Source organism: Hermetia illucens, chromosome 3, assembly GCF_905115235.1.
Source record: "Hermetia illucens chromosome 3, iHerIll2.2.curated.20191125, whole genome shotgun sequence".
In the NCBI taxonomy this organism is placed as follows: Eukaryota; Metazoa; Arthropoda; class Insecta; order Diptera; family Stratiomyidae; genus Hermetia; species Hermetia illucens.
In genome coordinates this window covers 101,937,032-101,964,710 of record NC_051851.1, presented here as the reverse complement: position 1 = coordinate 101,964,710, position 27,679 = coordinate 101,937,032, and the positions used below count along the sequence as shown (strand labels likewise).

The 27,679-nt window shown below is 39.0% G+C and overlaps 1 protein-coding gene across 1 annotated transcript in view; it reads left to right on the top strand.

Moving 5' to 3' along the window:
- LOC119651044 (serine/threonine-protein kinase D3) overlaps positions 1–27,679 on the top strand; it is a 122,618-nt gene that overhangs the window by 39,425 nt on the left and 55,514 nt on the right. Inside the window, exons 2-4 of the mRNA XM_038054366.1 lie at positions 5,636–5,951; positions 26,986–27,130; positions 27,268–27,408. Coding sequence (XP_037910294.1) covers positions 5,826–5,951; positions 26,986–27,130; positions 27,268–27,408 — 412 coding nt within the window. The 5' untranslated portion in view covers positions 5,636–5,825. The remainder of the gene's footprint in view (positions 1–5,635; positions 5,952–26,985; positions 27,131–27,267; positions 27,409–27,679) is intronic.

The following is a 27,679-nucleotide window of genomic DNA, read 5'->3' as shown; positions in this document are numbered from 1 at the left end:
AGCACTTTATTTTACATGTTAACAGAAAAATAGATTAAGCAAGACTGACGTCCTAAGAGACAACAAAGTTGATAAATTCTGTTCCTATGCGCTTACCAGAAGTTATCGAATGCAAAGGATATCCAATTTGCTATTAATTATTGGTAACAACGAAAATAATAATAATAATAATATGTTTTCTTTCTGTACGCAACCTTTTTCAGAAATATGTTTCATGTACACTATATATTATTGTTTCTGTATCCTTTACTTTTCCTTTAATTCTTCTAAATTGTTGCATACTGAAATACATTTAATGACTACAATATAAATTAAGTTTTCTTTACGAGATTCATGTGTATTCTAACTTTTTCTGACTAGTGTATGTTGTGACCGCCTAAGAAAATTCCTCCTTTGTGCGCTATAAGATTTTACTTTTTGTGTTCATCTGTATATTGTGTTGTTTGTGCCCAGCTAATTGAAATTCGAACATAGAAATATTTTGTGTGGATATTATGTATACCATATTTATTGATGAAGTATTTTATGTAATTGCGGTTAAGAGTACAGAATTATCAAGGGATTTTCTAGACTTGCAAGTCATTTTAAAGGTTTTGTGTAAAATAAAACCTTATTAAAATCGGTTTACTATCTCTCTGGCTTTTTTTTATACTTTGGAAGGTGGAAAGGTTCAAAACCTACCGCTGGACTTTTACTCACTAAAACCACATCCTTCTCCTTCACTTTCCCCGCGGGACTGCCATTTCATTATCACGTCGCGGGGCAGGATCAGTTACGAACTGCGCCTCGTGTCGTTATCTGTAACTTTCCTCCCAAGCTCCCTCTTCCTCAGCAGATTGTGGATTGCCTTCATTAATTTTTCCACCGCCCTCCAATATGTTTCAGAGGCTAGCATGTGGTCCACGATATTCGCGGCTGTTAACCGTGCAACATGTTCCCCATCCTCCGGAATCATCACGTATGTCTGGTAATATGGAGAGTCGTCACGTCCGAAGCGATAAAGGTATGCAGGGTACCCTCCGTGTCCGCTTAGGAATGGAGTTAGGTGGTATCTAACCTCACGGTGCCTTCGTTTGACCCATTTTGAGACATCTGGAATAATCCTGTGTGTCCAGTGTCCTTTAGGTGAATCATCCTTTTTCTTTTTTGCCACTCCCAAATAGATTCACTTCGTATAGGTATAGGACTCGCCGATTACATGTGATGGGTCATAGAGACGCCGACCCTCGTTCGCCAAGATGTCGATGGGGAACATGCTTGCTAGCATATCGACTGCTTCGTCTGATGTTGTACGGTAAGCGCACGACGTTCGCAATGCACTCAATCGACATGGAGCTGCGACTTTCCTTCTATTTGCTTCCAACTTCAAAGACGATGTCCAGAGCTGCATAAAGTAAGATGGAGCTGACAACTCTAGAGATAAGGAGCCGACCGCTTTAACTAGGTCCACCTATATTTGCTAACATTCTTGCCAACAATGTAGCCACCCCGGAAGCTTTGGTTTCTGAATTTTCAAAATGAGACTCGCATTTCGGTCTTTGGTCGACCATCACTCCTAAGTATTTAAGCGTTGGGTGCGACTGTATGACGTGTTTACCAATCCTGACCTTTGCTTCTTTCGCTTAATGATCAAAAGCTTCCTCTAGTCAAGACCTGATTTCAAAAATTGCCTCGTTTGTATGTGCCTCGATCTCACCAATATCTTGTGCCACGATAGTCACTCCGATGTCGTCTACGAAGTCTTTGTCTGTTCGTCTGTGTGTCTATCTGTCACACACGAGGTCAAAGTTTAGGTTCTCACGGGAGTTTTGTCGCTCTCTAAGATTATGACATCATCATCATAAAATGTGAACTCACGAACAGACATAACAAGGAATATTTTGAATTATCAGCTGTGTACGAGTAGAAAAACGTACATCACACAAGATAAACACAATACCTTTATACCCGAAGCGTTCAGCTTCTGGTATTTCGAGTTGTTCGATAGTTCGTACGAGTCGTTCGTCTGATTGCACGTGTTGGTTATTGATTTCCTGTGTAAAAACGCTCACTTGTTTTTGACAACGGTACTCTGCAATGATAAGTGTGCGCTTCTTCCGATTATCTTTAATAACATATTCATACATGTAGATAGCAGCAATAATTTAAAATCTCGCACGATTTGTTACCACTTTTATGAATAGGATAAGTCCTAGAAGACTATATAAAGGAGGAGCAAATCGAGTTTCTAGGCGGCATGAAATGCAAAAACGTGGGTTAAGTACGAAGTAGCTAATGGAACATGAAGCCTGAAAAACACGCATGTGGTAGTGTTCCATTGTCTCAAGTCACTCAACACCTGTCAACGGTCGTCGGACTGCAATATTTGTGGGAACCTGTATGTCGACGACAGACTTCGCGAAGGTCCCATTTCGAGCAAGAAATACTTGATGGAACGTCTCTTCGAATATTGAAGAAAAATTCTAGCCGCATATGTCCATCGTTTGGCGGAACCCTCATTTGCAGTGATTATTATGATTTTGAAGCACTGACCAGATTTTAATTTTGCACACGAAAATAGAGTTTATTTTCTTATTTGCCCTCAACAAGGGTTTTATTCTATAATTTTCTGTTGATTTTCTTTGCATTTATCCAACAGGCTATAAGTTACGTCCTTGTAGAATAAAACAAAACACATACAACTCTTTTACTCCACTCTCTGAACACTTATGCATTTCGCACATAAAATCGAAAGATGCGAAGTACGACATCAAAATTGTCACCCTCAATGATGCTAAAGCGTTCCATGCTATCCCGTATATTGGCAAAGTCAATACTGAACGCGGAGAATCTCTCCCTGATAATTATGTGCGAATTTTATGACGGCCAAAGTATAATGCCAGCAGACATATAATATCAGATAATTGTTTCACATCCATTGACATTTTCAATAAAACGAACGATGGATACAAGTTGACGATGTTCGGAACGGTCCCCATGGTTACACTGAACACTTTTTGTCTCGCCATAATCCACCACACTACGGATGCATAGGCGAACATCGGCTTAATGATAGGAAAGTATATCATCATTATCACATGAGACTTGAGCCCCCGGCAAAGGTCCGCCCGCATAGCCCATAGGCTGTGAGTAGTCGTTTCATCTTTGTCTTTACATGGTTAAGCTATTCCTCTTATTTTTAAAGAGGGAAGCACCGTGCAGTTTCATGTTTTCTGTAAATAACAAGATCGTCATTTTAACGACACGTTTTTCATTCGCTGTCCCGAGGTTACAATCAACAACATAGTCACGTCACCGCATGTGCTTAAGCGTGTATTGGCAACCGTTGCAGTTCACATAGTAGTGAAGTGAGGTAGCACACCTCCTTGGGGAAGCCTTTCGTAGTTCCTGTTGTTCGCACAGCATTCTCCACTTTAGCGTAGCATAACATAAGCAGCATCATAACGTTCTTGGATGGGCTCGTAGTTGAAACCCTTGAAATGTTCACGAACGGCCCCATCGCTCATTCACAGAGGCTAGCAACTCTGAAAGTAGAGTAGCATCCTCGTATTTGGAAGTCAAGGAATGGATGCGCTGGCTTAGCTCTGGGATTTGTAAAATTACACTTCCGTTTTCTCAGAGAACCCAACGTGGTTTATTCATCTGTTTAAGGCCCTTGCGTAGCCTAAAAGTATGTGTTTCGTCCTCCAGTCCCTCTCAGTATATTGGAAGTTTAAGACTACTTGACTCCGCAAATCATACCAGATCACTTAGAAACAACTATGCAATTTTTTCTCTTATCATGAGCTTGGTATTGTACGATGACTGCAGCTTGATCCTGTACACGGAATTTTCTTATCCTGGTTGCTTCTAGCTAATTTCACACAACTCGTGTATATTTCATTGCAGAACGCTCAAGTCCTTTTTACTGATCCATACTACATTTAACCGAACCCGTGAAAAATATGTTCCAGAAAAATGTAAGGTCAGTCCTGAAGCTTTGCTCAACAGCCTTCGTGCCAGTAGGCAAGGCGAGGCTTTTGGAGTATCTTCCTATGCCGTCGGCTGGCAACTTTCAAGGTTAACAGTACCAGACCAGTTGGATCCACATCAGCAGCTTCCCTTTCTTCCGCTCTTCATGGCAGTGGCGGAAGGGAAGGTTCTGACAGGTAAATTTTAGTTGTTCTTCATTTGTGGCTGATGTTTTCTTCAGTTGTGCCGTGTTTTTTCGATTTACATTTAGGCAAAAATGCCCTGCCGTAATCGGATTCCGAGTTTCTCCTATTATGTGAGTTGCTGTAAAGTCCTTTCTGCCGGACTGCGCCATAGGCATTAGGTGCATGCCCTCCACTTAAGGGAAGAGCATATCTTCCATAGATTATTCCGTGGAGAAACATGTTTCTGCTGCTGCTAGAGAGTTGTTGAAAATCGGCGGTAGATTCTAAGTCTGGGATATCCTGTCATTTGAAGAGTACAAATTCTTATCTTCACCATTCATCTGATGCTCTTAGTATAGTAAAGAACCACTAAAAATTACCCCACTACGACAAAGTGGTGTCTGAGACAAAACCGCTGGCACCTTAGTAACCATAATAAGCAAATCGGTCAAGATATCATTAGATAGTATGGTTAGTATGGTCGCTCATCTTTTGACTTCAGGTGGGAATGTATATGTATAACCCAAAATCGTGCTTTGTTAGAACCAGGATTTCATAATACTAGTTAATGGCGCCGATTGTAGTATCTGTCAGGGTACCTGTACTTCCAAGGAGTTTACTACCCAACATCTCAGTGTAGGTTGTCTTTTAGCTTTCATAGTCCTTTCTGAACGCGGCCAATGTATTAAAATTAGTTAGGCCACATCACCATATACCTTGCTCTCAATAAGGTTTAGGAACCCCGCGAGACGGCCGTGAAGTATTACTCTGATTTTCACTAACATGTTCAAATCACACATCCGTTTACCGGGCACTATCCAGTTCTTGGACCTTCTTTTGTCTCACGGTTATTGTTGCCTTGTTTTAATTCACTTCTGACCTCAGCACCCCCTCTACGAGATTGTGGGGTCCGATGACTACGTTTAGATTGTCGTACAATCTCCTTCTTTCACCCATGAATCATAGACAATGAAACATAATATGCTCGGAACCTCGGGTATAGCGACACATTTGGGACAGTTAAGAGACTCTTCCAATCTGAATCGAAGTAATTCCTATAACGCATGAATGATTTCATTACCGTATGGTTCCACATACACGAGGTGCGTATCAACTACAACCGCCGCCAGGTTTTATAAGATTCTGCAATTACGAATAACTTGTCTTTTAGTAATGTATTCTAGATGAAATACTTTTGTAGTAATTTGTTGTTTCTATGGAAGTCAACTTCGGAAAACCACAATCGAAATCTTTCTCCCGAAGCAAAATCAGCTCATTTGAAAGTTTAATTTTATCAAAAAGAAGAGTCAAGTGCAACCCATACATTTTTAAATCAAAAACTGGGGAGAAGAGTTGTGCCTTGGTTTTTTGGAAATTACCTACATCTACTTAGTTCGGTTCTATAGGAGCCAACTCGATTTAAGTCGATTAAGTCTTTATGTACTTGTAAGTTATTATTAGCTGACATGATACTAAAATTTTGGTTAATTTTTTTTCAGTGATTGCAACAAAAGCTGCTCTAAAATTACACTGGAACACATACAACTATTTACGCGAAACTGGAACGGAAGGAAACTCGCTATTAACGCATCAATAATAAGCTAGAACCGTAGCAGAAAACTCATATAAACTTTTCCAACTTTTTCTAATCACACAAATAACGACCCGCAAGCTTCAATTCAAACAAAAATGGAAGGACCAGAAATAACATTTTTGTTTCAGTTTGGAAATTTAAGAGATGCTGCGTCGGTACCAGCTCCAGCTCTGAATCTTAAATCTCTCAAGGATATGGCGTGTGAATTTATCAATACTAAGGTGAGATAAGACTGATTTGACTTTTAAGTCTTTTGTTTGCACGTAATATGCATGGAATGATAAAGGAGTGTTTCGAGTGAATAAGTCTACAAACAAATTCAACCATAATATGGATGTGCCAGGGGTAACCCACTTTCCAAAGTAATTAAAACTTGGACAAAGTTGATTAAAGTATATTACTTTCGGTAAAATGCTAATACTCATTTTTGCTGGAATATGCAAATACTTATGAATACTAAAATTTGTGAGTAGTCAACATGCTGAAGGGAAGCAATTTAGTAATGGGATATGAAAGCGAAAATTTTTTACATACCTTTAATTCTATTCGCAGATACGAAACTTCATTCGTGACGCCAGTAAAGCTAGCCTTTTTCATTATCCCCAGACTTCGTTTCTGTTATATGTTACGTTTTCCTGTTTTTATGCCTCTCATCTTTCATGCCTTCTTAAATTTTCCCCTTCATTCCCCAGGACGCACCTAATTTAAAAACAATTTTGGAGAAGAAAATTATCAGATGACCTTTTCGGGAATTCCTTTACCTAATTTGATTTCATCTGCTGTTAACAACTTAGTAGATACTTCGAATAATTATAATCTGATAGCCTAATTTAAGTTTCGGGCGCCTTTTTAAGGGTTTTCTCGACTTTTGCTCAGTTATACCATGCAATATTTCTATTACAGAGTAGGTTTCATAAACGTAGAAATCCTGAACGGCTGGATTTTCTATAATTACATATCATAACAAGTCGGGAAACCGAAAGCTGGGCACTTCAGGTATGAAAGGTTTTGTTTGCTTCTTCTGTAAGTATATTTGAGTGTAGAATTATCCCATTCGTACGTAGCCCGTTATGTATATGCATTTAGCATGTCAGAATTAGTATAATACTTCGGGTTGTAAGTTTACACGGTAAAGACAACTTTGAGCTACTGTAACTTTATTACTAATAGTATGATTTTGATCAAACTCGGAGATAATATGCTCCATATTATATTTTATACTACTTCCAAGTTCTATAACTCGGGGATAAACCCAAGGGGGGTTTTACTCAATTTCCCTGAAAATATTGTAATACATTATTATTAACTTAATTTGAACGGATATCGATATGGAGAGTATTTTGAGGCCGGGGCACCATACAGAGGCAGCTTCATGATTTTTTTCAGATTTTTCGGTTGGGTAGTTTCTGAGAATGGGTCCGTTAAAGAAATCATCACCTTCCACCCCTCCCACTACCCGCTTTTCCACCAAATCTCAAAACTAAGTCCGGTTTCGAAAAGTACTAATCGAGACCTTTCATTTGATATCCCACCTGACTACATTCGGTGAAAAACAATTTTACACCCCCCATTTACATGTATGGCCCCTAAATTTAACCTAGAAGGATGTCACTCAGTGCACACAAAACCTACAAACAAAACCTTAACAATTATAAACTCTTTCAATTCCATGGTGATCTTTGATATGGAGCTGGGATATTCCGATTTACTAAGAAGAGTATGCAAACTGCACTCTGTAGGTTTTTAATTTTTTTTTCTTCTCTTTTATGGAAATTAATATATAAGTAAATATAAATTTCGTACTACCTATTCATCAATTATGTAAAGTTTGCTTTCTATTTTCCCTCCATTTTGTGTCTTCGCGTGTTTGGCACTATCTTCCAAGTAAACAGAATGCTGCGAATTTATCATCTTTATGAATATCCTTCCGACTCAAATACTTATGTGTCGTTCCGTTAGGAAATTGTGAAGCCACTTGCAACCTTTTATTTATACTAAGCCTCCTGGGAATTACTTTCATTCACGGTTCTAGGAAGTATTAGAACTTCTATCGACACTAAATTATTTCCCATCGAAAGTTGATATAATGTTCTGACAATGAAACAGCTAGCAGATTCGACCCTGCCTTCATGTTTCATTGCTGTGATCCGTGCAATTTGTGGAAAGTTTATTGAAGTCTATTAAATTAGTTGCAGAACTTTCGATAATTAATTTTGGGAACTGTTTAGTGTTGAGGCATAATTTCGTACCGCTACGTGGTTAATCATGTCGGCAATGAATTAATATGATTTCGACTGATGATTTAATGATCTCACTGTCATGCAGGCTTGGTATGGATGAGTGGCAATCCAACAAGCTTTTATGTGAGGCGAAACGTTTTATCAATGAGTTATGTATATTGCAAAATTGTTCTTGCTATCTTCTTAGTGTGGTTCGATAATTATGTCTTAAAATTTTTGATGAGCTTTCAAGGTTCAACGCTGACAAATTTGAATGTTGTTTTTTTTTTTACAATATTTAATGGTTGTTGCTTTTTTTCCCGTTCTTTTTAAGGTTTTTTGTGAAACAAAACCTTATTAGAATCGATTCGACGTCTGTCTGTTCATTTATCTGTCTGTCAGTCGCACCCGATTTATTCGGAAACGGCAGGACAGATTGTCACGAAGTCTGGAACGTGTGGTCTGTAAATCCCTTTACAAACAGCAAGTGGCGCTATTTTGTGTTGAATTGCATGCTAAAGGGGGGCGCAAAATTTTTTCCACAGAAAATGGCCATGTGGGGTATGGAATGAAAGGGTTTAACTGGTACCTTCTGAAACTATTCCGATATTTGATATCCACTGAAAAGTATGCGAGTGGGGGCTCAAAATATCACCCTCAAAAAGAGCAACAGGTCTCGTTCTCAAAACCTATCCAACCGTAAAATCTGAGAAAATCACAGTGGTGGATCTCTACGAAATTTTGGCATCGAAGTACATCCCGTTCTGATATCTACATAAATAAGGTTAATAATAGTATATTTCCACATTTTAGAAATTTACCCGGAAATCCCCCTTAAGTTCATCCTAGAAGTACAAAATTGGCATTGGGTGTAAGGGATCCAACTATTATAAACAAAGTTATAGGGGGTGAAACTTTGCCATTTTTGTGAATTTCGTGCATTCTACAACCTGTATGACGTCATCACCACATCAATTCGTCAATACCACATCGAAATGAATGTTTATGAATGGGGTCTTAAAGAATTATTTTGTTCTAGTTTTTTAGTCATTTGTATATCAATTACTCCAAACAGACATGTGTGTATGTATATATATAATATATGCGTGCTAATGAAGTTTGCGGGTAGTGTCTAATTCAGATAGATACATTTGTACATTAAACCAATCGTATTTAATATACGTACTATATATGTATATATGCATGCTTTTGCGCCCGAAGTAAATGGGAAATATGGGCACGATCAATTTATATACGTGCATATACATATATATGTATTATTCGGAAAGAGGTGGTTTATTTGTTTAGGGTGAGGATAATATCTATGGCTGGAACATGTACGTATGTCTTGTAGTTTGTAAAAATATGAAGGAATATATTGGATTTGTAACTATATACGGATAGAAAAATGTGCGTTGAAATTTCTTACATAAGATGAACACCAAACCTTTATACCCGAAGCGCGAGTTTCCGGTATTCCGACTTGCTTAGAAAGTGATAGCAAGACACTTATCCAATCGTACAAATTATTTATATAATAAAAATAAAATTCACAGACGGTGCCTTAATATGTCATGTTTCGGTCATGATTAACACGTTCCAAACACCTTTACTATTTTACTGATATACAACTTTTAATTTGTTTTGCAATAATTAGGACTTTTTCAACCTTGTTTTTTTTTCATATTTTCTTAAAATCGGTATGAGCCGGTCTACAGCTTGTACTGAATAATATACTAAGCCCTTCCCACTTAATTTACAAAAAATCCAACGTGGAAAATTTCCACTTTCCGTGTTTCATTGATGCCTTAATTGATGAAACTTTCGTCCCCAATCTCATTAATATATTTAAAAAAAAGATAATCCTGCACCAGACTCTTCTGGTGGTAAGCACAAATCGAAGTACTGGAAGCTGAGCGCTTCTGTGAAAGTACTGATTGAGGTTTTTCATATGATACCCCATATCGGTGCATTAGGTGAAAAAAAAATTACATCCTCCTTTGCATGTATGGGGAACTTCCCTTTAGACTCCACTTAACCCTTAACTAAAGTCGTGGGGTCTAAATGAACTCCATTGTCCGCAATTTTGCTTTAATATTTACATTTTTTAACTTAAGCCCTCGCCCATTTAAGTAATCTCATTACGTCACGTGCTGCGGTGGTTGCAGAACGTAGGGCGGTTAGTCTTTGCTAGAAGCAGAAATACAATGGCTTGGCATCCAAATGGACCCACGACACCGGTTCTGTATATTTTTTTTAAATTTGAATTTATAAATGTAATTTTTTATTTTTTCATTAATTTTGACGTATTGCTGATAGAAAAGAAGGCTAGGATGTTAGTTACTCGGAAGACGGTGTAATTATCCATGTGGTTAGCTTTTAAAAGGAAAGTAACGCGCGCTGTGGGTTTAGGATGTTTTCGAGGCAAGAATCGATGCAAATAGTTAGTTTTGTAAAAATCTTCTAATTTAAAAAAACCTATGAAATGTAATCAATAAGTCAATATTGATATTTACATAGATTTACACAATTTGTTCACCAAAAGCATATTAAATGCTCGGTAATATTTCATTGATTTCAAAAAGCGAATAGAAAACTTTTTAGAGCATACGAAACATGTTGACACCTTTGCATCAGTGAAAATCTAGGTGTGGGCATCATGGAAAAATTTGAACACAAAAGAGGGCATTACTATCTATGTGACCAAATAAAGAACCAAAAATAACCTCAACAATGTTTCAAATGTTGCCAACATATTTGTAAAAGTTGTTTAGTAAAGACGGTAGCGCGTTCTAAATGTCAAATATAAGTAGCTGTAAAAATATTCTAAGAAACTCGCTTTGTTTTCGCTATTATTTTGAAATTACGTTCAGTTTGTTATTTTTTCATATTTCATGGATCTCTGTGAAAAAAATTTTTTGTTTTATTTTAGTTCAGAGCCTAATTAGAGCTAAAAAGGTATTTGCTTTGTTTTTTCGTCGCTTTTTCATATTTTTTTAACTACCTAAAGTACACACTTAAAAAAGATACTAAAAATCGAAGGCTTTAAGTAACAAGTAAATATGCCATGACAGATCTATTTGCTTTTTTCCAATGGGGGTCATTTTGAACCTGTGACTTCAATTACATAGCTAAAAATATCGATACCAGTTAGGGGTTAAGTTTATATCACTCACTGTATGCATGGGATTTTATAGTTCCTATATGTCTACGAAATTTCGTTTGAATCGGTGTGACAGACAAACAGGCAGTGAATCGATTTTAATAAGTTTTTTTTACCTTACCTAAAACATTAAAAATTCTATTAACAAAATCAAGTTTAGGTAAAAAATTCCACATAATAACGAAATTCCGATCGAGTTTGCAAAATTATCAATCAGGGTTAACAATTAAGCAATAATGAACTTATCGATAATAATTAAATAGCTATTGTGTAAACAATTTATTTATTTTTTTTATTTAATTTTACGGACAACAACCAGAGTAAATTCCAATTAATTATTGTCCTCAGGAGGAGGAGAAAGCAAAAAACTTATCCTACGTTTAAAACTGCTGAAAGTAGGGAAGTTAAAAGGACCAAGCTGTTCTGCATTATAATTTCGGCAAAGTCTAGGAATCGGGGAATGAAAGTAGACTTCGAGCTCTGTGAAGGGCACGTTGAAAATGTCTGCGCTACGTGTGTTATAAGGTGATCTCGTCAGCGGCGAAGCAGTCCATCAGACCCGAGGAAAGTTTAAAGAAATAAGAGATAGGGGAAGGGAGATGGACTTACCAGTTTTGAGCAAAAGGAGGTTTGGAAGACCATCGTAGCCAGGTCCGACATTGGCATCAAGTTTGTCAATGAGGTATTCGACAAGGATAGGGATAAAAAGGGGAATGGTAGGCGATGCGGGGCAGGGTACATCCACTATCGGGAGGGATTCGGAGGAGGGAGGGATTCGGAGGAAGGAGGGGGAACATAGACTGACGAAAAGTAGCGGCAGAGTAAATCACAAGATAGTTGGGGGGAGTTAGCTGAGAAGCCAGAGAATTTAATGGACGGAGGGGATAACTGGGCAGGGCAGCGGGAGTTGCGAATGTGGGACCCGAAAGGTTTCATGTATGATTGGGCCCGTTTGTAATTATTTGTTTCTAAAAAATAAAAAAAAAACCTTATATTGATAAAAAATTGTGTTCAATTATAATATGTAAGCTTTCTTTTGCAGCTTACTATGCTTTTATTAATTATATTACAATATAAAAAACTATCATTTAAAAAAGGTGTTTCGCTTATTTCGAACATTCTCTAGTCTAAATATGCATTGTTTAGATACAAATGTGTGTATATATGTAGGTCGATGAGAATATTCTAACGCCAACAATTACAAACTTAAAGAATTACAACTTTAAAAAAGCTTTGTAACCAATTGTATAATGGATATACGGCCTGTATAAGTAGTATGGGTAGTATCTATGTATGCGATATCATCGAATACTGGTTGGAGGCTTCATTGCATCACTTGAATGCACTCGACCACACACAAGTTGGGCAACTCAAAGGAGTAGTCCAAAAGGAGCGGAGGACAGAATTCAGGCCACCCCGTCGTTGCAAATAGTTGGAGAGGACCTTGTAAAATTTTGGGGATAAGCAAGTGTTTATTTTCTGAATGATAGTATCTCATTTCTTCGCTTTTGATGTAATTAACTATTTTGTGGGCTTGCTCAATTGTATTATTATAGGACCTGAATCCGAATTGGTGATCGGGTATCCTTTTTCTGTGATCCAAAGTCTTTTGAAGAAAGCGATTGTAGGTAAATGGCCCTGTGATATTGTGTGTGTGTGTGTGTGTGTGTGTATGTGTGTTTGAGGTGGGGGAGAGGTAAAGCCTCTGAGTACTCAGACCTTAGTGGTCCATTGTACTCGATTCTCCCGTCTAACGGAATATCACGGATTCATTTATGTATCGCAGGATATCCGCTAGTGGATGTGATGCTATCCGCTGCAGTTGGAGCACATCAGCAACAAAAATTTGATGTCTGATGCGTCCGTAAGCGGGGCACTCACATAGAAAATGTTCCACCTGTCATTATGGGAAGCTTGTTCCCAGTTTTTGATAGCAGCATCAACCAATGCTACTGACACCTCAATTGGTGGTTCCAGTCCGGGCATGAAGAAAGTTGAAGCCTCTTTTGCTAACGCATCCGAGATTACATTTCCCTCTACACCACAATGACCATGTACCCAGAGTAAATCCAGCGTATTGAACCTGGAATTTTGGATTTTGGAAGTGATCAAAGTACTACTCAACGCGCTAAATGCACCTTGACTATTGCTACAGATTGCGATGCGCCTGCCCTTCAACTGCTCGTCAATCATCCAGGTTGCAGCCTTTAGGATCATATACACTTCAGCCTGAGAGACCGTTGTGTATTGTCCCAAAGGAAAAGCCCACTTCTCGTTTTTATTTGAGAACTGCTCCAGAACCATTTTCTGTCTTTGAGCCATCGGTGCAGAAGACGTCAGTATATTCTGACACGCATTCTTCTGGTTCGTCCCAGTTTTCTCTCCGTTTCAAGATAACATCATATTTTCTACCAAACAGATATATGGGGATCTGCGAAACTAGATTCAGTTATCCCAATGCCTCTTCCAATGCCTTGTTAAGTAGCGATCAACACCCACTTCAGCACACAATAATCTTTGCGTTAGCATAGCGTAGATCCACTTTATTAGAGTTTCGTCAACACCACGTTCTCTGGCGGCATCACAAAGTTTTTGGAAGGGCGCACAGCCAAAAGCCTCTCTTTTCATTAAGGGGGTGCGACTTTAGCGCCTTCTCTCGAATGTGACGCTCAACCAATCTCTCCAGGCATTTCAGCGAAAATGATGTTAGGCTGATTTGTCTGAAGTTCTTTGGATTAGAATAGTCATCTTTTTCAGGCTTTGGTATGAAGACTACCTTCACCTTCTGCCAAGAGGAAAGCTCGTAGCTCAGAGCAAGACATCCTCGAAAAATATTTCTTAGAAGTTTCTCTAAGTACTCTTTACCCTCCTTTAGCATCGCTGGGTAGATGCCACCCATAACAGGTGGTTTGAAGTGTTCAAATTATAGTATAGCAGCTTTCGCTTTTTTATTGGTAACAACCGCTCTTGCAGTGTCCCAATTCCCCTTGCAACACCTCCGGATTGAAGGGTTTGCAGAAACCGCCAATATGGTGTTGGCATTGCCATCTCAGAGGGTTTCCGTGATGCCATTAAAGAAGTCGAACGATTTGATGATCAGCTGATGAAGCTCACCATTATATCAACTGATCGCACTATTCACAGACAGGTCGACCTGATACCGAGAAAGATGTATTCTGGCAACTTCTCGAAGAAAAGACTTGTCACGTGCCTGCTGACGACTATATTATTATTGCCGGCGACCTTAATGGTCATGTGGGTGAAAAGGCAGACGATAACAGGTGCCATGGGCGAAAGGGGTTCGGAGCGCGCAATGAGGGTGGTGAGCGTATAATCGATTTTGAGGACACCCATGACCTTGCACTTATGAATACCTGGTTCATCAAACGATTATTTCATCTTCCTACATTTTATAGTGGGAGCAGTAAAACGAAAATCGACTATATTGTCATAAGACGCCAACATTTTACCACTGTCATTGATTGCAAAGTCGTTCTCTATGAGACCATCGCACCTCAACATCGGCCGTTGATTGCCGTCCTGCGAATTAAGCCACCGATAAAACAGCGTGAAGAACGCACTGGCCCGCGACGCATTAAATGGTGGCGATATCGTGAAAAGAAAGAAGAAACGATTGCCGACCATTACGAATGTGGAAGAATCATGGAACCAAATGAAAGACACGATCCACAAAGCGGCCTCTGCAACCCTCGGGGTCACCAAGCCGGGTAAGCGGTACATCAACCGAGATACTTGGCTTTGGAATGATGATGTTGAAATGAAGGTCTGTGAAAAGAAACGCCCTTACCACAAATTTCTCGACGATAAAACGCCTGCTAATTGGCAAATTTATAAGAATGCCAACCGGGAAGCAAAGAAAGCGGTCGCTGTCACCCGAGCGAACCATTTCAAAAACCTTTACTACAAACTGGACACTCGGGATGGCGAGAGAGATCTGTATCGACTTGCTAAAAGCCATAATGAACGCACACAGGATATCGAACACTTCTGTTGTGTTAATGACAAGAACGGTACTTTGCTTACCAACCGTCGAGCCGCAACGGATAGATGGCGAGAATACTTCGAGCAGACAACTGAAGAATTTGCTCATCCTCCACTTCCACAATCATTGCCGACATTTGGACCAGTTCCACCAGTCGGCGCAACTGAAGTCGAGGAGGCACTAAAACAAATGAAGTCGGGGAAAGTAACAGGACCTGACGACATCGCATCTGATTTCTGGAAAGCGAAGAGCTGGGACCCAACACGGTGGCTCAGTGAATTCTTTAACCGGGTTATTCAGGAAGGAAGAACACCATCTGATTAGCAAGAAAGTACCACTGTTCCAATATGGAGAAAGAAAGGTAGTCCAGCAGAATGCTCAAATTGCCGTCCGATTCGGTTACTTTCCCATACCATGAAAATTTTTGAACGCATTCTTGACAACCGTATTCGCGAAATTGTTGAAATAACCGTGAATCAAGCCGGATTTGTCAATAACTGCGGAAATACTGACGCAATACACACTGCGCGGTTAATCATGGAGAAACACCGTGAGAAGCATCGACCTCTTTACATTGCCTTTCTGGATCTAGAGAAAGCGTTTGACCGTGTACCACACGAACTCATCTGGTATGCTTTACGGCAGCACTTTGTGCCAGAAGAACTCGTGCGCTGGGTTCAATTGCTCTACCACGATCCGAAAAGTAAAGTTCGAAGTATGGCGGGTGTATCAAAACCGCTTCGGGTCTCTGTTGGTGTTCATCAAGGAAGCGCCCTCTCACCACTCCTCTTTGTTCTTGTTATGGACACCGTCACACGGGATATCCAACGTCCAGCGCCTTACACACTGCTTTATGCAGCTGATGTTTTCCTAGCATTTGATAGCAAAAATGATCTCGAGCAACTTGTTCAAAAATGGAATGATCGCCTCATGCAACACGGTTTCAGATTGAATTTAAACAAAACTGAATTTTTGACGACCGATCCACATGAAACAGGCACAATCACTGTCAGCGGCAGTGATCTGCCCAGAACTAAGCGATTTAAATACCTCGGGTCAACGCTACCAGTCAATGGAGAGCTGCGTTATGAAATTGCTTCACGCATTAATGCAATCAGGATGAAGTGGCGTTCCACAACTGGTGTACATTGTGATCGACGTATCAACGAACGTCTCAAATCTAAAATTTACCGCAATGTCGTCCGTCTGGTCGCTCTCTAAAGTTTTGAGTGCTGGCCGACCATAAAAGACAACGAATGGCGTCTTGCGGTAATGGAGACGAAGATGATACGTTGGACTAGTGGCGTCACACGTTTAGATCACATCCGAAATGAGGATATCCCCCATCGTTATGGGGTTGCACTGATCGTGGAAAAGTTGCGAGAGAGGCGCTTTCGATGGTATGGTCACGCAACTCGTGCCAACGAGAATTCACTTGCCAAGATTGGTCTGAACATCGAACAAGTCGATGGTAAACGACCAAAAGGCAGACCTAAACAACAGTGGCTTGATACTCTAGATGGGGATTTGAAAGCCTCGAGATTGCACCCAGATCAGGCATTCGATAGAGCCAAATGGCGAAACGGATCACGACGAGCCGATCCCGCTTGTGAACGGGACAAAGACTGAAGAAAAAAGATTGAAATAATAGTCGGACATACCCAATGCATATACACTACACTATGTACAAGGGGAATCATCAGTTATGGTAGTAATAGTTTAGTCATTTGTATCTCATTCTCAGTTACTAGAGGCATGCGTACGAAGTTTGGGTGCATATAACATACATATCTATATAGTTATATTCTCATTACGAGGGATAATTCACTTCACATCCTTGTGCGTATATGCATGAACGTTTTTGCGAATGAAGTAAGGACTAGGTTATATTGGTGTGAAAAAAGAAAAAGAAAATCTAATTTTTCAACACGATTAACCAAGTATGTGAAATCAGATTCAAAATATAATTCCTGTTAGAGTAAAATTAAACTAGATTTATTAAACCGTGTTTTGGTTTTTTTTTTGTTTGGGTAAAGTATTAATAGTATAATATTTACCACATTTTCGAAATTTACTTCATTTTACCACAACAAAATTTTCGTTGTTACGGGAAAAAAGTAGTGCAATTTACATTGGATGGTTAGATTTGCTTTCTTTCCTAATTCGATGTATTGTAATAACTTTTCTTCTTTCCACTTTAAGAGAAGGTTTATTTTCACATATGCTTTTGGGATTTTTTGTTCGGACTCAACAAATGTAGACATTATATTGGTCATCTTCCGAATAACTATTAGGAAATTTGTTTAGAAATTTGAACAAAAATAAGAAAGTTGTGATTTGATTCATAACTAGAGTTCTTCAGCTGCTGAACATTAATTTTTACATTACTAACTTATTTTCTAGAAAAAATGAACCTGAATGGGGGTGAAAATAATTTTGCAGATGATAGAATTTTTTTTTTTTAAATTTTCACTTTTTTACAATTTGTGCAAAAAAAACACATACTCTTGGTAATTTTACAAAGAATTATACCTTCAAATTGTATAATGATCGGCTTATTACTTTTTGAGTTACAATTCCCGCAATTGTGAAAAAAGTCATTTTGTTTTTGTAAACTAGCCTTTCGGATATGATGACATTTCTCACTCTTAATTACAAATAAAATATAGACACAACAAATACAGACGTCTTATAAATTAGTTATAAATAAACTATTTACCTGGTGCTCCCAAGATTACATAAGGACATAAAGTGACTACCTCCTGGGCGTTCAAGCCTGTGCCTGAATCCGATAATCCCTCGTTTCTATCCTTATAAAATCGAAAGGAGTTTGAATCTCCCTTGGAAATTTATAGAGTAGTCTGCGGTAGGTAAATTAACGATCTGTGCAACAAAAAACAATTCGAATCTGAAAACTTCCGAACGTGTTTCCCCCTTAATTGGAGAGTGCCTCAGTTGCTGATTGGAAAATGTGTTCCACTGCATAACTTTCAGTACAAATCTATTAACAAGTCAGGACACCGGAAGCTGGGCGCTTCGGATATAAAGGTTTTGTATTCATCTTATATAAAAAACTCTCTATGCACAATTTTCCGTTCATACATAGCTAAAAATACAAAATATTCCGCCATATTTTGTCAAACTCCAAGATACACATCTTAAATAAGCATACATTTTCTACTACCGCGTGACGATGCGACGATATGTGCGCTTGTAAATTGATCTAACGGATCTCAACACATTGAAAATGCGTCTTTGCTCCGTGCACAAAATCATACATACATACGTTAGGTACGTAAATGAAAAGTAAGCAATTGACACTGATATGCAAATAACTAAAAAAGCCAAAAAGGGAAACTAAAACGTCGCCCTGGACCCCTACCGTTCATATAAGTTCACTTTATATGATAGTGACGTCATACACGTCTATAACTTTGTTAATAATAGTCGGATTTCCATCACACTTTTCAAAATTATGTTCTAAATTATTGTCGATGCTGATGCCGAATTTCGTACTTCTGGGATCAACTTAAAGCGGGTTTCCGCTAAATTTCTAAAAGATAGTAATATACTATTATTAACTTTATTTGTGCAGATATCAGAATGGGATGTATTTTTAAGTCTAGATTTCATATAGTAGCATCATTGAGATTTTTTCAAGATTTTTGCGTTGGGTAGGTTCTGAGACCTGTTTCACTTTTTCGGGCACGCATTTTGAGCCCTCACTCCCCTATGTTGCACCCAATGTCAGAAGTTTCGGGAAGTACTAATCGAGCCATTTCATTTGATACCCTGCATTATCATATTCGATGAAAAAAAATTTATACCCTCCTTTCGCCCACCTTCAGACTCAATACAAAATCGCACCACCCACAGCATGCGCAAAGATCACATCTTTTCAGCAAATTTCGTGATAATCGCGGGAGTTGTTCCTTAGTAAATCAGGTGTGATAGACAGACAGACATTGAACCGATTTTAATAAGGTTTTGTTCCACACAAAACCTTATAAATGTTGAATCGTCAAAAGTGTGAGTTCTAAATTTAGAAACACACTTTGCTTTTTTCTTTCGATGATGCTTCAGAAGTTTTGATCAGTTTTCTGTAATATTGGGTTGGGGAAAAAGTAATGTCGTATACTTAGAATTATCAGATTTAAGCCAAATATGCGCCGTTTTGTTCGCAAACTTGTTGCCATTTAGAAGGCAACTTTATTATCCCACCCTTCCCCACCTTTTTTTTGCAAAAAACTCAGACAACCAGTTTTCGCAGGCCTCTTTTGAGGCCAACTTAATAGAAACAAGGGCGTTTTGAATGGACCGGAGGAGATGGTAATCACTTGGTGCCAGATCCGGATTATACGGTGGGTGCGATAGGATATCCAATCCGAGCTCCCGTAGCTTCTGGCGGGTCATCAAAGATGTGTGAAGCCGAGCGTTGTCCTGGTGGAACAGAACACCATTCCTATTGACCAATCCTGGCCGCTTCTGGTCAATCGCCTGCTTCAAACGGTCGAGTTGCGCACATTAGAGGACCGAATTGAGGATCTGGTCATAGTGGATGACTCTCTTCCACTTCCACCAAACACACAGCAAAATCTTCCTGGCCGTCAATCCGTGTTTGGGCCGGCTCGCCGCGCTTCGACCACGATCTTTTTCGCTTGGGATTTTCGTACGTGATCCTTCGGCCCAAGAGATTTTTTTGGAATCCAATCTCCTGCAAATGGTTCCAAACGGTTTTATGGTCCTTACCCAGTTCTTGGCCAATCGAGTGAATGCTCATATGCCGGTCTACTTGGATGATTTGTAAAATATGACGAATTTCTTCCCTGGTGGACTCCAGCTTCGACGCGCTACAACTTGAGACTGAAACGTACGATCATAAAACTGTCAAAGAGACACCTGTAGCCCAGATTGTCGTCTTCAAATCGCCGTATAGTATGACCCGATGCGATAAGTACAACACAAGATATGTTTAAGTGTCGCCATCTATTAACAAAAAACGACATTACTTTTTCCCCAACCTAATACTTTCCGAGATCAATGTGCGACATTGTTTCAAACAATTCACTTCATATCGCATTTTGTCTTTGGGGAGATTGGAAACTGTGCCTAATGACCATTTTGATCGAAACTATAAATATATGCGTCTTTACCCTTAGCTTAATGGCCTAACGTTAAAACTCTTCAAGAGGAATCAAGTGCATTCTATGCCTCATATCCCATTTATATATGTAATGTGAAAGAAACCCGAACGCATACCCTGGTTGGTCTAAACTTTTGGCTATGAATGTCACCAAAAGGCAATGAACGTTCAAATAAAAATGAAAGGAACAAATCATTCATGTTAATAAATTCATACGAAGATTTGCCCATTGTTTGTGCCGTATCTGGATAAGCCAACAACCAGTGCGGTGAATGAAATAAATTTAATGGAACCATTAATGGATTTAGTACACGATTTGCACATACGAGAGCATTGTAATTCTAATGGCTATCAGCAAAATTAAATGCTGTTCCCATTCCTATGATTTCATGTTGTCATGTTTAATGAAGTCAACAATTTATTGTCCCATAATGGCATCCCATTGTAAATGGTGTTGATATTTTTCATTGCTGCGTTAGATTAGGTGTTAATGAACTATAAATTACCGCAGCCTTGTTTTTGCGATGGACAATGAACGCAGCACGAATGAAGAAGCTTAATTGGTGTGGAGCGAATGAATTCCATCTGAAGTTTCACAAGAAAGCAAACTAAATAAAACGTTTTGTTTGTAGTGCTTTGCATCATTCTTGACGTTTACAATTTCCTAATGGCCAATCATGCTGTGAGCGTTGCTGGCAATTTCATTCTTTTCTTCTCGAGTAAGATGGGATCCTTAGAAGGCATGTGAGTTGACTTCTTCACAACGGTGATGTGTGCTTTCATCTAACGAGAGAAGGTTGCTTGCCTTTCAATCTAGTAAAGGATATTCTGGTGGGACATTGGAAGGATAATGCATACTTGTGAACTTGGCCTCTTTGCCAGACTGGAATTTAAAGTTGAGTTGTACCTGAAAATTTGCCATGTTCTTTTTAAGGTTTAGGGTAACCCGTCTGTTACATGTAAATGAAAATAGTGATAGTTAATGACAATGAATTTGATAATATATTGGAAATGTAAATCACTGCGCATGTAGTTTAGGTTTAACTAGGGCTCAGTATACTTGTAATCAGAAGACGTCCATTTCTAAGGTTATGCGTTAAACAGAAACTTATTAAAATTGGTTGATTGCCTGTCAAATGTACTCTTTTTTGAAAATAGATTCATTGATTTAAAGGAAATTTGGTAGGTATGAATTTATGTGAAGTTTAAAGGGGTTTGTCTATACCTGCAAAATTGTGGTACACATCTTTTCATTCCAGATATGAAAGGTCCCAATCATTACTTACACGAGCAGATCTTCGTTTTGATATCCATCGCAGAATAACCGTGTAAAGGACAAAAAATACAAGTTGAAACTGGGACAAAACCTGTTTTCGGAAACAAAAAAATCTGTAAAATTCATGTCCGATAGCTTCTCAAAAAACAGTTAATTGTGTATTGTATGTGAGTAAGATGAGCATTCAGATGTTAGTGGCCTTTTTATTCGACGCACCCATTTAATTGAAAATGCTTGATCTGCTACAGTTTATATAACGTACGATTTCCTGGGCACCTGGGTGGGTAGGGTAGGTATCAGTGGGCGCTTCGAGGAGCCCAATTAGCGCTGTGTTGCGCCGTTTTGATGCCACAAACCAGAGCATACACATAGAAAATGTTCCGCTTGTTCATTACAGAATGGAATGGTATCTTGTAAGGTTCCTATTCCCAACATAGAATGCCCACAATACCTTTGCATGTTCCCCGTTTTCCGATAGTGTACACTTTGCAATAAACTTGATTCTGAGATGAAAAGCTTGGTGTGCTTGTGGTGGCGTGTTTGCTGGCATTTAGGCTTTGCTAGCCGTGCTTATAGAATCTTGTCGCCAATTCGGTAGAAAAGTTTGAGCCGTGAACCCCCACACATGCGGTGAATTACAATGTTGCACGTTGAACTTAAGGGGGAGTACCCATACACCTACATGAAGGGTGCAAATTTTTTTTTCACCGAATATAGCCATGTTGGTTATCAAATGAAAAATCTCGAATAGTACTTTCCAAGGGAGGGGTGAGGGGAGCCCGAAAAGGGTCAATTCCTTTAAGGACCCAGTCTCAGAAACTATCTAGCCGAAAAATCTAAAAAAATCATGGTAGTCCATACACATGCATACACATATCTAGGCCTCAAAATGCACTCCGTTATGATATCTGTTCAAATGAAGTTTATAATAGAATATTATCATATTTTGAAAATTTACTGCGCCCCCCCCCTAAATTCGCCCTAGATCCGTAAAATTTTGCATTATAAGATTACTAATATGAAACACCATACTGGAAAGTTTGGTGGAAATCTTACTATAATTATAAAAGTTATGATAGGTCGGAATTGCCTCTTTCGTATCAAATTGCTACTCCCTAAGGGTTTGAACCAAAAAGGTAATGGCAGAGTTTCTCGGAACTGTTGCTAAGTATTGAGAGAAATATTGGAACTACACGAATTGCTTTTTATAAGTTGCTCTATTTAAGAAGCTTCAGATCAACCGCGAAGTTTTCAGGTAATGACCTGTTGTTAGCTGCCGCTTTACAAGTTGTTCTGGGGAAGCAAGTTTTAGCTTAAAGCTTCAAATACGTGGAAGTATTTTGCAACGTTTAATTTGAAAAGTGATGATGTTATGAGGTGCGTGGCCAATTATAAACGACAGTACTATTCCGGTTAAGGTCCTTATATACCCCAGAAGTTTCCCTTGAATTAATGTTCCTTTCAATGACAAGGTACTCAATTCCAACCTAATTGAAATACGGATGAGTCCTGACTTGAGAGTGTCGATCAATTCTTAAGCGATTAGGACGGCTGAGTTGATTGTAGACGACCAGGTATTTCGCGGCACATTAGGAGTAGCGGATTTGGGCTACTCGGACTTTGTTATTAGTTTTCGCTTTTTCGAATCCAATATGTGTTACTAAATTGTAAACCAGGACATTTTTCCAAATAACATGTGGCGCTACTACAGAAGGGACTGGCTCTCCACAGAAAGGCGAATTTCAGTGAATTTCGCACATTTATATATGGTTGCCCTTCTCCCCGGCATAGCGCCTTAACTCCATCTACGCACTATCGTCGGGCATCTTAAAAGATTAGGTTCAACTGTGTGTAAATCAGCAATGAAAATGTCAAGCATCCCCCCCCCCCCCCTTTAATGTGTGACCTATCTATTACCAATTCTGCCTTCTGATCATATCGCCCACAGGTAATTAAAAGTGTAGACTCCAATGTCTACACTTGTTTCTAGAAAATTAGAAAAGGAAGAAAGAAAACAAGTCTGGAAACCGGAAGCTGGATGCTCCTGGTATGAAAGATTTTGTGTATTTCTTTTATAAAAACATTTGAGCGAGCATTTGCCCCATTGGAACCTAGCACGTAACATGTGCATATATTATATGAGAATATACAAGCGTGATACTGACATTCGAAGTCTTGAATTTGCACAAAACCGACAACTTTGACCTATTATAACTTTGTTAATAATAGTGTATTTTCCACTAAACTTGGTAGCCGGGTCATCCTCCATGTTACAGCCGACATTGTTGCGCAGTTTCGTGATTCTAGGATGAACTTAAAATGATTTTGCAGTAAAATAATAAAAATTATAGTAATATACCATTAATAACTTTATTTGAACAGATATCAGTATGGAGGGTATTTCGGAGCTTAGGTACCATACAGTGGCATCCTCCTGATTTTTTCTAAATTTTTCGATTTGGTATATAGTTTCTGAAAGAAATCATCACTTTCAACCCCTCGCATTCCCCACCTTTTCAACTAAGCAGATAGGGAGAGTACGACGACCCGTCAAATTGAGAACCTTGGTTTTCTTGGTGTTTATCTCCAGTCCAATTCTACTTGCCTTTCTTTCGAAATCCATAGACTTTTGACCAAGGTCCAGACAGAAAACAGATGTCATCAGCGTAGTCGAAGTGTTTGATTAAATAAGTCATAGTCCATTGAACTCCTATAGTCCCCTGGACAACGCAGCATGCAGGATGTCATCGATAACAAGTAAAAATAATATCGGTGACAAGATGGATCCCTGACCGACTCTGCTCTCAAAGACAAAGAAGTGCAAAAGTTTTGACTGTGATAATCGCGGGAATATCTCCGTGCTCCCTGCCATCGCAAAGATGCTGCACCGAGATAAAAACGAGAAAGACTTTAAGGTCCAAAGTAGAGTCCGCTAGGGTTGCATCTTATCACCGATATTATTTCTTCTTGTTATCTTTGATGTTCTTTATGCTGCGCTGTTCGGATGGCGTATGGGAGCTCAAGCGACTATGACATATTTAATCAAACACTTCGATTACGCTAATGACATCTGTTTGCTGTCCCATCGGGAAATGGACCTTGGCCAAACAGCTCTGCATTTGGAAAGAGAGGCAACTAGAGTTGGACTGACGATCAACACCACCACAACCAAGGTTCTCAATCTGACGGGTCATCGAACTCCCTTATCTGCATTAATGAGCATATCACCGAAGACGTCGATCAACTTGTTTATCTAGGAAGCGTGATTTCTGCGGACGGTGTTGCCCCATGCGTTAACAGCGCTTAATCTGCTTTCGCTGCCCTGTACTAGAATTGGGACTGAAAATGCAGTTATCGCAACCCCATTTGCCATTGGGGTATGCTGGCCTGACACTATCTCAAACGAAGAACTTTGTCGGCACATATCTCTGGCACTCGTATGTACTGTAATCGAAAGACGGAAGTGGCAGTGGATAAGCCCCACATTTGGGAGGGCCGACAATTGCAGTCTACCCAATGCAGTCGAATCTACTCTCACCAACAGTGAAAGGCGTGTCGTGGATCTCTGTTCCCCTCATTAGCCGAAAGTATGATCATGATCCTTCAAGCGTTCTACAAAAATCAAGTTCCTGTGTGAGACACTTCGCCCTCTGCCCTTCAGAAGGACTAACACATTTCATTTATACGGGAATTGATCAAAAACTAGCGGCGACAATCCTTACAGATATGGTCTATAATATGTCCTGTGCTGGTCCATGCCTCATTCTCTGTGTAACCGTGCTGAAAGCTGCCTCACTTGGCAGCCAATAGGGAATACCTCACTTCGTGTTGAATAATTTCGCGTCTGTAGAAAGTTACGCAATACGTTGGGAATTCACTTGAGGTCTCTTGACCATTCGGGATGGAAGATGTGATGTAAAGGAGGTAAAGGCAGGTTCGATAAATCACGCAGCCCCCTTTCTGTCCCTGAAAGCAGTTATAAAACAGAACGGAAGAATATCCTTCTTTGCACAAGATTTGTCAGAATGAAGGCCAGACATATCATAAGTCTGGGCTCCAATTATTCTTTACCAGTAGGGATGGCTAGCAGGAAAATTGAGTTGAATATTGTGCAATCATTCGCCAGTAGAGTAATTATGTACGATACTGATTTTTTTTATAATTCTCTTTTTAAGGTTTTGTGTAAACACAAAACCTTATTAAAATCGGTTTACTGTCTGTCTGTATGTCTGTCTGTCTGTCTGTCTGTCCGTCACACGCATTTTTCTCGGAGACGGTTGTAGCGATTGGCACCAAATTTGGTAGAAATGTGGGAACTGTGAACGCTCACGCATATAGTGAGTTACATCCTTTTGCGACGAATTTAAGGGGAGGTCCCCATACATGCGAAAGGAGGGTGTAAATTTTTTTTTCATCAAATATAGTCATGTGGGGTATCAAATTAAAGGTCTCGGTTAGTACTTTTCGAAGCCGGTCTTAGTTTTGACATTTGTTGAAAAGGTGGGGAGTCCGGGGGGTTGAAAGTGGTATTTTTTTTAACGAACCCATTCTCAGAAACTACCAACCGAAAAATCTGAAAAAAATCAGGGGGCTGCCACTATATGCTGCCTAGGCTCCGAAATACCCTCCATACCGATACCTGTTTAAATAAAGTTAATAATAGTACATTACTATAATTTTTAGTAATTTAGAGGAAAACCCCCTTTAAGTTTACCCTAGAACCACAAAATTTTGCAGCAATATAGGCTACCATATAGAGCATGATTCTGCCAAATTTGGTGAAAATCGCACTATTACTAATAAAGTTATAGTAGGTCAAAACTATCGCTCCTCTGCAAATTCAAGACTATGAATGTCAATATCACTTGAAAGTGGATATTTTCACATAATATATGCATATTTTGCGTGCTACATGCTAATGGGACAAATGCACACTCAAATCTCTTTATAAAAGAAATACACAAAACCTTTCATACCTGAAGCGTCTAGCTTCCGGTTTCCGACTTGTTTTTACTTTGTATACTATATATTTAACTTACACATTGCAATATTTTACCTTGATACTTTCCACTCATAGCCGATAGTTCGTTTTACTTTAGTAAATTTCATTTCCGTGTTTTGTGCCAATTGAATTGAATATATTTCGCCTTAAAATTGTGTATTCTCGGTGAAGTGGATCACTCTGCAGAGAATAGAATGTTTTTCGTTGGCTTGAAATTTCTAGTCGGGTAGAGGTTCACAGAGGTTTTGTACTATATATTGTATATATATCATAGCATGGGTGTCATTAACATGGATTTCCCAAAGATTGGACACGCGTCAGGGATTCTATGTAATTCGATTATTTTTTTGGTATTTCGGAAGTCAAAGTTCTGTCATTTTCTCAGTCTAATATATATAATTGGTATTTCTTCCATAAAATCTCAAATATGCAATTTTTCTGAATTTTAGATTCCCGAGAATGGACTAAGTCATCTTTCGGAACGTTTGTTGCTCTTCAGGCACGATTACAACAGCACAAACGTTCTTCAGTTAATCAACTCAGCGGCCGAGATTGTGGATGAGACGCTTGTAGAAATAGTTTTAACCGCTAGCCGTAAGTATTCCATGAATTCAGATTGACCGCATTTAATTACAATGAATGAACAACCCAAAACATTCCATGTGTTTATTTTTCTTTTTCATTCCTTTCTTGGCTGGCACCTTCTTTTGGACAATCTTGGAACGCATTAGCACTTACCTATCCAATTGTGGACAGCGTGCCAACGGTGCGACCGCATTCGCTCAATGTACACTCGTACAAAGCTCCAACGTTCTGTGATTTCTGTGGTGAAATGCTTTTTGGTTTAGTTCGCCAGGGACTGAAATGTGAAGGTGAGTAATGACTACAGATTTTTTTTTTTTTTAACTATATTTTTTCAATGAGGCCGAAACTTTAACAGGAATAGTTAGAGCTATTAAAGTTGGTCAGTCCGGATAGTGTTGAATTGAATTCAACATGACAATTTCAAGTTGTAGTCCCTTGATGTTCACCATGCAAACAATGCCTCGAGTCGCGTAATTGGTTGATGTTCGTTTTGAAATGAAACAGAAGCCTATACAATATTCTATACACCCAGGTTGATATGTGATACCTCAAAAATAT